The sequence below is a fragment of the Macaca fascicularis genome, chromosome 9, assembly GCF_037993035.2.
Source record: "Macaca fascicularis isolate 582-1 chromosome 9, T2T-MFA8v1.1".
Lineage (NCBI taxonomy): Eukaryota > Metazoa > Chordata > Mammalia > Primates > Cercopithecidae > Macaca > Macaca fascicularis.
Genome location: NC_088383.1, coordinates 127,706,044 through 127,718,521, shown reverse-complemented (window position 1 = coordinate 127,718,521; position 12,478 = coordinate 127,706,044). Strand labels below are relative to the sequence as shown.

Here is a 12,478-nt window from a genome sequence, read left to right as displayed (position 1 = left end):
AAGGCACTGTGTTTGGTTCTACAAATATAAAGATATGTAAGATTTCTTGTCCTCAGAAAGTAAAATGCCAAGTAAGTTCTTCCATAAAAAATAGAACAGTAAAACATTGCTGCCATTCTGATGATCTGTTTTATTTGGAGAGTTATGCTGAGTATAAGCTGTAGACTGTGACTTTGTTGATCAGCTTCCTCCCTGTTTTAAATATCCAGAGTCATAGAGTCTTAATGTTAGTGCTCCTGTTGCATGGAGGAGCCCTTAGAAACCATGATCCCCATTCTTTATTAGACTAGGGAATGAGATGTTCAGGTTGATCCTACTTTTTGTAGCATGTAGGTTGCTGTATGTGGATGGCAATCTTACGAATGACTTACTTTCCATAAAATGCACTTAACAAAAACAAAACAAAAGTACACCTACCTCTAATTTAGAAGGCACTTCCCAAAAGACGATGTAGTACCTCATGATTTTCATTTACACTTACTTCCTGGTTACTGACAACAATTTTAATAGTACTGGTTTTCTAGTCGGTATAATGCCAAAGAAACTGGTTTTTGCCTTTTACCAAGAAAGGAATGTATAAAAAGTCTTTTCTTTTGGTTTAAGTGCCAGAACTCCTTTATGAATCATGAAACTAAGGAAAAATATTATTGATAACACTAGGAATAAGTGCCTCTAGGTTAGCAGAATTAACTTACTGGGGAGAGTGTAAGCCTGGGAGGGTAGCTAAATTGTATCATTTTGGTGAAATCCTGTCATGGGCTATTCATCAGGAGTGTGTGTTAGGTAAATGTCCTGTACTGACAGAGCAAACATTTTATTTCTGTGCCAGCCGACTCCTTATTCTTGCTGTTTTAAAGTTTTCAGTGGAGACCAGGTATGGAAGCGGAGCTGAAAGACAGGGCCTATTTGTGGATAAAGGAGTTTAGGGTGGGTGAATAGATTTCTTGACTTGCATGTCTGCCATTTTAATGGCATTTACCAGTAAGCATGTTGGCTAGGTAGCATTAGTAATAAAAACAAAAGTCTAATTTATAATTTTGAATCAAAAGGTAAATAGCTGGTTTATTAAAAGAATAGGTTAAGACAGAAAGGTGATTTATGCTTTTCTGTATTGCCATTGTTGCTTTCTTAAACTTTATGGTGGGATCCTGGGGTTTAAGAAGTCTTGTGTCAGTTAAGAGTAAATGAACTTCAAACTTACTGTTTCAGCTAGCAGAATTCAAATAAGGGATCTTAGATTGTAAAGTGTAACTACAACTTTTCTTATAGATTAAGAGCTTGAATTTGCTTTGTAGTTACTTTTGAAAATTTGTTATTTAAATTGCTTTTATTGTCCAGAAGATAGAAATTATTTGAACTTTGGTACTGCTTTGTTAGAAAAGTATATTAAAGAAAATAGTTTGAAATGTTAACCTACTAGTGCCATAATAAGCAAAGTTTCTTTTGCTGACACAGAAATTTTTAAAAACATTTGTCAAAATTAATGTCTTTGTTAGAAGTCTGTCTATATGAATATCAAGAAATTGTCATTAAACTAGAAGATTAATTGTAACTAAGGTCTTGTTGAAAGGCACAGAGATCAAATAAAGACATTTATTTTTGCTTACAATTTTGGAATTTAACATTATTGTACCTGAGACAAAGTTAAAAAGAGGTGGACTAATTGGAGTTTCTAAGTACTTCTGAAGTTTTCATACTATTTATTTTTATTGGTTTCTAGTTACTTACAAAGAGTAGAAAGGGTACATTAAAATGCTGGGCATTCAGATCTTAAATGTCAATAGGACAATATACCAGGAGAGAAAAGCATTATGAACATGTTACAGTGCTGCAGAGGTTTTGTTTATGGCCAGTCTTGGGGGCCAGTTTATGGCCAGATTCTGGGGGGCTTGCTCCCAACAGATTGTCATTGGTGGCAGGGATAGATAGATCAAGGGAACAGAGCCCAGAAATAAGCTGAAGTAAATGTAGAAGTTTAATAAGAAAGGTGACATTTCAGATCAGTAAGGAAGGAGTAGATTTTTCCATACCTAATGTTAGGAATTTTTTTTGTTTTTCCCTGTAGAGATGGGATCTTGGTATGTTATCCAGGCTGGTCTCTAACATCCGTCCACCTATAAGACTTCCACATATAAGAATTACGCAGGTTTATTGTCATCAGTAGGGACTATTATTTAAATAATTTATGGAAGACAGAAAAATATGCAATTATAAGTAACACAACTCTGTTTTTTTAAGAGAAAAATCTTCCAATATACAACATTAAATGAAAAATGAAAAAGCAGGATACAATGCAGTGTTTAATATTTTCTCACTAGTATTTTTTTTTTTTAGGGGGAAAAAAGCATATCCACATATATGCAAGGAACATCCTAGAAAGAATATACAGAAGTTTTCCCAGTGTAGAATGAATGGGACCTTTTGGGATTGGGTCAGAAGGTCTGCATTGAGAGACTTTTTATTGCATACTGTTTTGCATGCTTTCTATTTTTTAACCATGTGCATCTTATTTTTATATATTTTTTAAAAAGACGGAAAAAAACTTGTGTAAGAATTAAATGGCTAGACTTAGTGGCTCACATCTGTGATCCCAGCTACTCAGGTGGCTGAAGTGGGAGGCCAGGCATTTGAGACCAGCCTGGGCAATAGAGTGAAACCTTATCTCCAAAAAGAAATCTTTTTAAATTAAATTGAGAGAATCAGTGAGCGACTTAACATTCCTCTATGTGTTTTCTACTCTTCTGCATTAACACTTAAATATGAAAAACTTTTTTTGCTGGGCGTGGTAGCTCACGCCTGGAATCCCAGCACTTTGGGAGGCAGAGGTGGGCGGATCACCTGAGGTCAGGAGTTTGAGACCAGCCTGACCAATATGATTGCATTCCAGCTTGGGCAACAAGAGTAAAACTCTGTCTCAATAAAAAACAAACAAAAAAAACCAACTTTGTTTTGGACTTGCCAGTAATTCTAGTCAAGATTTCAGCTGCAAGAAACAGAAAACATGATTCAAAGTGATTTAAATAATGAAGAGTATTATCTCTTGTAATAAAACTCCAGAAATGAGGCTGTGTCCAAGGTTGGTTGAATCTGTGGTTCAACAGTATTACTAAGGACTTGGTTTTTGGTCTCTCTGCTGTCCATAACATCTGTTTTATCCTCTTCCCTGTCACGGGTGTCCGTGTGAAGAGACCACCAAAAGGCTTTTGTGTGAGCAATAAAGCTTTTTAATCACCTGGGTGCAGGTGGGCTGAGTCAGCAAAGGGAGATAGGGGTGGGGCAGTTTTATAGGATTTGTGTAGGTAGTGGAAAATTACAGTCAAAGAGGTTGTTGTCTGGTGGGCAGGGGTCACAAGGTGCTCAGACCGGGAGCTCAGAGGGAGCTTCTGAGACTCATTGTCCAGGAGAAGGAATTTCACAAGATAATGTCCTCAGTTAAGGCAGGAACCAGCCATTTTCACTTCTTTTGTGATTCTTCAGTTGCTTCAGGCCATCTGGATGTATAGGTGCAGGCTTGGGCTCAGAGGCCTGACATTCCCCTCATGGTTATAAGATGACTGCAAGAGATTTTTCCCTCATGCCAAGGTTTCTCTAAGGCTGCTTGGGCTGCCTTGAGTGTCTACCTCTGAACCAAAGGTGGTCCCCAGGGAATGCCAGAAGCTGAATGACTTTCATCAGTGAAATTGAGTGTGTGCTGGGGAGTCAGCCAGTGCACGTCCACAGCCTGCTTTCAACCCAGATCATTGATAAATGGGGTAATTTTCATTAGTGTTTCTCCATGTTGTCTTTTGATGATATATTTTTAAAGGGTGTTCCACACAGTGTGGTTCTGCAATGTTTGTGCATCCCTGTCTAGTTAATGTTGGATATCTCCCAGTGTTCTTTCGGAGATGTATGGTTGAAAATGTTTTTTCATGTTTTCAACCCGTGCCAGAAAGACAAGTAACTAACAGCTGCAGGGCTTTTGTTGTTGGATGTTGAGTTTTTCTGTTTTAATTGATGCCTTTATGCATTGTTTTCTAAAATATTTAGTGCTCCAGTTCATTAGACTAACCATTTCCCCAATTAATACACAAAAAAGATTTCATTTTATTTTTCAGAATAAGTTTTACATCGAAACCAAGCTTAACAGAGACTTAAAAGATGACCTTATAAAGCTGTTTACGGAACATGTTGCAGAAAAGCACATTTACAGCCTAATGCGTAAGTAATTCAGCTTATAGGGGTGAGATAACACTAGCAATGATCTTTCCTTTTTCTTTTTGGTCTGAGAGCACTGTCATGTAAATCCCAATATTAACATCTTCTGAACCAGATAGGAAGTGTTGAAGCCCACCTGAGACACTGTGGAATTAAAAATGGGACTTGAAGGTCACCCGGTGAGCTGTGAGCACCTTTACCAGGTCATTGGACAGTGCCCTTGTGTCTGCCCTGATAACTTGTTGCCCGCCCCTTTTTTTTCCCTGACAGTGGGGAAAGTATTATTAGGAAGTTCACTTCTAACTTTACTACCAGTAACTCTAGAAGGAATACAGTGTTGTTTCTCTGAAATGGTAGTACAGAATCCTCTGATTTTTACTCTTTAGTGCAGAAACCCTTCTCTAGTCTGGTTCTGTCATTTATTCTCTATTTTAGGCAAACTTCTTTGCCTCTTGTGGCCCTGAGTTTTCTCTCCTGTGAATTAGGATTTGTAAAGTATTTCATGTGCCTGTGTAGATTATTAAGAATATTAAGCTCAGTTAGTTTCTCCTCTCCCCATTCTTGAGTCCTCTTCCCCTCGCAGTAGGTAGCATCTCATCCTGCCTTTCCTGAAAGAATATACTTCTCCAGGTAGAGTTAGGAAGTCCCTGTAACCTAATGTCTCGGCATCCTTTTAAAGCTCATATCTTGTATGACACATCAAGTCATTTTTTCGAATGTGGCACATATTTGGGTTGGCAGGATGTATTTTTGCTTTCCTGTGAACCATAATTAGTGTCTGCCACAATGAACTTTTACTAGAATTTACAAAAGAATTGTTTCAAGCTTGACCATAAACTTTTTTTTTCCCGTTTTTAATGTTAAGTGAAAGAATTATCGAGCGTGGGGCTAGTTTAGAAAGGTAGGGTTTTTTCAAAGAATAGTGTAGTTGAAGATAATATACATTTCATTATTATGTTCCCAAGAGATTCCAGAAACAGAAAAGAGGCCTAGAGTCTTGGGAATATGACTTGCATTTTTTTTTTTTGTAAGGCTGGGAGATGTTTATAAACATCTTTAAACATTGGCTCATGAGGTATTCCAGGTATTATAACCCTTAAGTATTTCCTGATACTGACATTGTCTTTTTGCTTTCATGACAAGATAGAGCATTTTGAAATCTTGTTAAAATTCTGTAGAGAAATGCTACCATTTGGTAGAAAAAGCCTGTCTACTTTGTAAATATATTTTTATATTTGCCAGTAATTTGGAAACTAATTTTATTGGATGTATGCAAAGAGAATATTCAAGAAAGAATATAGTAGTCCAGATCTGGTGAGAGAAAACATAATCATATTGTCTGGTTTTCAATAAAAATTACACTTAAAGGTGGATATATCTTTTTATTTCCAATTAAACAGAAAGGTCCTTAAGCTTTTGTAAATTGGACAAAACTGAGTTTGTCAGATATTTATTGCACAATTATCAGGCATTGTACTTAGAGAAATGACTGGCCTCATTGGTTTGAGCTTCAGAACAACAAGGGACAATGTTTAACTGTATTATGTGGATGATCATCGAAGGTTTTTAAACACACACAGGCACTGCTTATATTTGGTAGGGACCTATACTTTAAAAATATTTAATTCTCCTAACCCTATAGAATAGGTGTAATCATTACCCTCATTTTAGAAATGGAGAAACGGAAACAGAGGTTAAAGTTTCAACCAGAAAAGCACAGCTATTAATATCGTTTCCACTTATACATTTTTATATTACCCCTTTACTGCAGCAAAACAAATAACTACATTCAATTTGTGTAATTTTCTACAATCTGATCAATAATTTCCTTCCCGTGGCTTCAGATAGATCTGGAAAGCTAGTGTTCACATTTATTATTGTTGTGTACCAAATCATCCAAAAACACAGTGCCTTGAAACACCAACAGTCTTTTATTTTGCTCTGCAATTTGGGAGGGCTTGGTGGGGTAGCTTATGTCTGCTCTGCTCAGCATTGTCTGTTGTGGCTTAACTGGGGGCTGGGGCTTTCAGTGTGACTCATTCACGTGGCTGGTAAGTTGGTGCTAGCTTTTGGTTCCTCTGTGTTTCCTTCATGAGTGAGTATCTCAAGATACAGGAAATGGAAACTGCTGGTTTCTTAGATCCTGGGCTCAGAAGCTGGCACAGTGCCACTTTTGCTGTATTCTGCTGGGCAAGTGGTCACAGAGCCAAAATTCCAGGAGAGAGGAATATATCCTACCTCTTGATAAAAGGCATGTCAGAAGAATTTGGGAGCCATGTCTTAAAACCAATACAAAAATGTAAAACAAATACTGTCTCTGTTAATAAAGAATCAGTTATTGAATGCCCATATCATTCATTATTGGTATGTTTCATGAATGAAAACAGTAACTTCTTACTGGGGATAAAACTAATTTTCTGTCGGCTCCATGGTATAATCATTTTTTACATATTTGCTTATAAAATAAAGTGGCTTCTATTTTTGGCTGATAGTAAAATTGTTTTCCTTTGAAATTATTTGAATTAAACTCTGAAAGCTGCAGAACTACTAGGATCTATTGTTAATCAAGGTTATTTACATAGTGTGTTAGTGATTCTGAGCAAATGTAACAATAAATGTGTAGCATGGGGTTAATGGTAGAAATTTCCTGGGAAAATATAGTACGTTGACTTTTACAGCAGCAGATTTCTAGTTCAGTTTGCATAGTGTTCTAAATAGTTACGTTTTAGTTAATTTTCTTAGGCAATTCTGCCTTTTAGTTCAAACCATTGTAGTTTGAAATTTTTTTGAAGCCAAGAGTATTTTCAGTTTTAAGAATTGCTTTTCAAATTAATAAAGGAGAGAATCTCCTAAGCAAGTGTGTAGCAATGAGGAATACTTGAAAGAGCAGAGGAGGTCCCAATTCAGGTATCAAAAGGTGTGTGACTTTCTCAGCAAGGCACTTAACCTGTCTAGACTTTACGATTAGAACTTATCTATTCTAGTGTTTAAACTATATGGCTTATTGATATCTGTGTGATGATTGTTGCATATAAGCAAGCATTTCGGTGTTGGTATGGTGAAGTAGAGTACAGAATTTAGAGTGAAACGTTCTTGAACCTCTTTTGCCTCTAGCTAACTCTGTGACTTCAGGTGAACTATTCAGTGAGGGGTTTTTGTTTTGGCCTTAGTTTCCTTACCTGTTAAAAATAGAAAGGTAAATGATCGAACTTGTGAGAATTAAATATATGTAAAGTACCTAGCACTTGCTAAATGCTCAGTACTCTTTCCTCTCTCAAGTTACCACCCCCAAACTCCCATTTCTTTTTCCTTAAAAGGGGAGATTAACTAGAAAATCTTTTAAACACTTTTTCTATAGAGTGACACCTTAACTCTAATAATCTTTTGTTATTAAATGTAATCATTTTAAAATTTATTTCAAATATTTATGTACATTTTATGTATCTTTGTATTTATCATTTCTTCATAGCTATCAAATTTGACATAGGTGATTACAGTAATGGTAGGAATGGTTTGCAAATGTGTATACTTGACCACATAATCAATATGTTGTTGAATATGAAGAGTTAGTAGGATCATGCCTAATTGGAGGCCAAAATGGTGAAAAGGTTAGGAAGATGGATTAATAAAGAGAGAGAGTGCTTGGATTTTGGATACATGTTGAAATTAGAATCTTATGAGTAGAAAAAACTCTGAAAACCTAACACTTAGAATTTAAATTTTTAAACATTGCATTTTAAAGCAACATGATTTTCTGAAATGCTTAGCATTTGCCTACACCAGGCTTGTCCAGCCCATGGCCTGCAGGCCCCACGTGGCCCAGTAAGGCTTTGAATGCTGCCCAACACAAATTTGTAAACTTTTTTTTTTTTTTTTTGAGATAGCATCTTGCTCTATCACCCAGGCCAGAGTGCAGTGGCGTGATCTCGGCTCACTGCAGCCCCCGCCTCCTGGGTTCAAGCAGTTCTCTGCCTCAGACTCCTGAGTAGCTGGGATACAGGCGCCCACTGCCACGCCTGGCTAATTTTTTTGTATTTTTGGTAGAGATGGGGTTTCGCCAGCCTGGTCTTGAACTCCTGACCTCGTGATCCACCCTCCTCAGCTTCCCAAAGTGTAAGGGATTACAGGTGTGAGCCACCACTCCCAGCCCATAAATTTTCTTAAAATGAGTTTTTTTTGCAATTTTTTAAAGCCCATCAGCTGTTGTTAGTGTATTTTATGTGTGGCCCAAGACAGTTCTTCCATTGTGGGCCAGGGGAGCCAAAAGATTGGACACCCCTGGTGGTCTATGCCGTTCAAACTTGTAACTGTCTACTAATGATAAAATCGGAAGGATAAACTTAACAGTCCATCTCTGATGGCCTTCATCATATATATGCAGACATAACTCAAATTGTATGTTTGAGACTATAAAATCCTCATTGGCCTAGTAAGATGGCATTTCTCTTTTTAGAAAGGCATGAACAGAACAAAATCAGTTTATATGTGATGTTACAAGCCTGGCTTAGGGTAAAATCATACCAAGTTTGTTGTTGTTATTAGCAAATGTAGGTCTTTGAGATAAATTAAAAATGAATCATTTTAGGTCAGTAGTATCTGTTGTGTTCACTAATCAATGGAATTTGTATTTGTTAGTGATCTAATCTAGAAGAATTGTTAGTTGTATTTGTTAGTGATCTAATCTAGAGGAATTATTCCTCCTCATTAAAAACTTTTTTAAAATGTTTGTGTGGCAGTAGATAACCTAAAAGAAAACTGTCTCTGTTGTCATGTTCAGAGTCAGGGTCACCAAAGACATGAAAAATGAGAAAGATGAGCCATCATCATCCCTCGCCCTTAGCTCTTGTAAGAAAATAGTAGATGTAGCTATAGCGTTTGGGCAAATGAATTTCTGTCTCTGATCACAGTTACCAAATAATTACTAATGGTGATTTGGGGGAAGGAGAAATGATTGAGGGAGGTTATTGTATGATACTTTATTCTCCAAATGTAATGGAAGCATTTTCAACTCAACTCAGTTATAATGTATCATTCATGATAGGTTATACTAGTGCTTTTAGAAAGCTTTATTTACTTTTCAGAACCTCCATGAATTGATTCATTTCCATTAGTGTGTCAGCAGACCTTCACGTATTTTAGCTACTGCACTGGATTGAAAAAATAAAATCCTTAGTATATAAACGTTTGATTGGTTTATTTGACTGTTCATTTCTTACAATTGTTTATGTTTCAGGAGTTTTTGGGAAAACAGTAATAGAGAAATCTGGACAATCAATACGTGTTACATTCTTTTTAACCTGTTTTCTCTTATTTCAGCTTTACTTTTAGAAGCCCAATCAACACCATTTCAGGTCACACCTTCAACTATGGCAAATATTGTGAAAGGCCTGTATACCCTCAGACCAGGTAAACATTTCTCATTTCTGTTGGAGTTGGAACTGTTTGTTACAGCCTTTTCCAAGAGGGCAGTGGTTCTGTATGTGTTTTGTGAGGCCTAATGGTACTTGCATTTGCTGGAGCAAAAAAATTGAATAGACATTCATCATTGTAAAATGTAAACTCAGAGCTCAGTTGGAATGTTCTCTGCTAGTGGAAACCAACTAGTTTGTTTTCTTTGCAGAACCTGTGAGGGAAATACAAGAAATAAATTGTAGAATACAATTTATTTTATGGATAAAATTGAACCTCATATTTGGTCTTAATTTCTCCTTTACTTCCTACCTCACGCTGCACAGACATCCACATTCACAAGTCCATCTTCTTAGGCCTGTTAAGTAACTTGCAAAGTTACAGTCATTTTGTAAAGATGTTCTGGGGAGAGAAATAGAACTAATCACAAGAACTGAAGGAAATACCAAAGATAATAGTCAAAAGCATGGTTTTAAAATTAATGTGTCTGTCTTAGAATAAAACACTATAAATTTAAAGGAATCCCAAGGAGCTTTTGTATATATCTTTCTATAAGCGAGAACCTCAAACTTGTCAGAATTGTCTGGCAACTTATAAATGTCCATGGGAGAGAGATTATAGAAGTTATCAAGATAGAACATTGTTCTACAATCTATAAACACAAGGGATGCTTTTTAGACAGTAATTACCTTTTTGTGAAATTCTTTTATTGTTTGAGGATTAAATGAAATAAAACATGATATAAAGAGCTTAACGCACAGTACCTGATAACGTAATAAGCATGCAACCATTCACTGCTGTTATTACTATCCATTTGAGTTTAATGGTTATTTTAGTTAATTGATGGCTTGTTTGCTTCATTAATTTAAACGACCTGTCAGAATTTAGCAAGCTAAAATGGAAACCAAGTGAAAACTGGGTACTAGTAGACTGATTTTAGAAATACCTTCTTAGGCCGAGTGCGGTGGCTCACACCTGTAATCCCAGCACTTTGGGAGACTGAGGCGGGCAGATCATAGGTCAGGAGATCCAGACCATCCTGGCTAACATGGTGAAACCCTGTCTCTACTAAAAATACAAAAAAATTAGCCTGGCATAGTGGTGGGCGCGTTTAGTCCCAGCTACTCGGAAGGCAGGAAAATGGCGTGAACCCAGGAGGTGAAGCTTCCAGCCTGGGTGATAGAGCGAGACCCTGTCTTAAAAAAAAAAAAAAACAAAAAACAACCTTCTTAGGCTACTTTAAATGATTAATGACTTCTAGAGTATTCAAATTTATTGTTAAATTTGGATCTAGGTTTTGAGCTCTACTCTGATTTTTGACAGAAATTACTTGTATAAAGTAGTAAAGATATTTTATTGCATGTGTCCAATAAACTGATATTTTTCTGTATCTAGTTTCTCAGAATTTTACAGCAGTGTGATGAAGATGGCTCCTGAAATAGTGTGTGTGTGTACGTGTACTAGGTTATGAATGATTTTTTTTCTTTTGAAAGCATCTAAGTACAGTATGATAAATTCTGCCTCCCAAGTAGGCAGCTTTATAAGCTCTGGCTTTTATAAGTAACAAAATTGCAAAATAAAGTTAATCACTAAAGGTAGAAAAGTATTGTGGGTACATGTTTATCTAAATGCTATTTTATCCAGGTTCAAACTCTTGTAATAGGGTTTATACTACTTGTAAGGAGAATTCTATATTTGAGAATTGTCCTTTTGAAAAGGTGAATTTTATCACATACTAACCTTTTGCTGCCCTGCACATTTTCTGAGATACTTGAAAACATATTTTGACGTTTACATGTTTTGCCAGTACCCATTATGTTCCTGCTTTATTAAAGCCATTTTATTCACCTGACAGATTAAGATTAGAATATTTTAAAAGTTGAATTTTGAAAGGAAAAGTTTGTTCCACTGCAGTAGTTCTTAAGAGCTGGTCTTTGTATGACTGCATCTGAGTCACTTATGAAGGCTTTTTAAAGTCTAGATTCCTGGGGCTGTAATCCTTGGAGATTCTGATGACTTACCATTTTGGCATCCAGTCTTTAGAAATAGTTGCAACAATCCTATTCTGCCCTTTTTCAGTTAATACACACACTTTGTTTCTTCATCTTTATTTTGTAGCAGATGGGTTTGACTTTGCCAGCTCTGACTGATTAGTGATTCCCCGTAGCACTGTATTGAGACTCTTGGTGAAGCCATATTTGAGCTGGACTGGAAGGAGGGAAACATTTTGCCACGAGTTTCTCCCAAGGGGTGACTGAATGAATTGGTCCTTGTATCATTTGCAGTGTTTATTTGCCAATTTTAATTAGCCATTCTGCTGTTAGACATTTTGTTAACTTCCACTTTTTTACTTAACACAGACCAAATGTTCCACAGCATCAAACGTGGCTTTTTCTAATTTATAATCATTTACTCAGATTGTTGTTTTTAAAATGGGTTTACTAGATTCAAGATACTGATATTTTTATAGTTTTTGAGATGTATAGCCAAAATGTTTTCCAAGAGGAGAAATGTGAACAGGCTAGATTAAAACAATTCAAAATGAATAATAGCGTTAATTGAGGACCACCACCAAGGAAGGGAAATAATGGTTTCCCCATGCCCTTGATACAGGTGGGTGTTAATTCTCTTTAATGTTCACTGAATAAAAGGGAGAGAGCATGTTTATTTTAGCTTTAATTTTTTTTTGAATATTAACAGGGCTATTTATTCTGTTTATATTATTCTTACAGGTTCTTTCACTCATTTACCTGGTCTTACTGATTTGTACATATTCGTCATAATAAAGATAGTAATTCGTCTTTGTCATATCTGGTACAGGTGTTTTCCTGTAACTTCTTTGCCTTATTTTCTATAGTCTCCTGATCTTTTT

General features: G+C 36.2%; 1 protein-coding gene across 2 annotated transcripts in view; it reads left to right on the top strand.

The window, feature by feature from the left end:
• The window catches only part of CACUL1 (CDK2 associated cullin domain 1), a 71,388-nt gene that overhangs the window by 45,551 nt on the left and 13,359 nt on the right, over nt 1-12,478 (top strand). For both annotated transcript variants that reach the window (XM_005566558.4, XM_045361617.3), the window contains 2 exons: nt 4,098-4,200; nt 9,514-9,603. In XM_005566558.4, the coding sequence (XP_005566615.2) occupies nt 4,098-4,200; nt 9,514-9,603 (193 nt within the window). The remainder of the gene's footprint in view (nt 1-4,097; nt 4,201-9,513; nt 9,604-12,478) is intronic.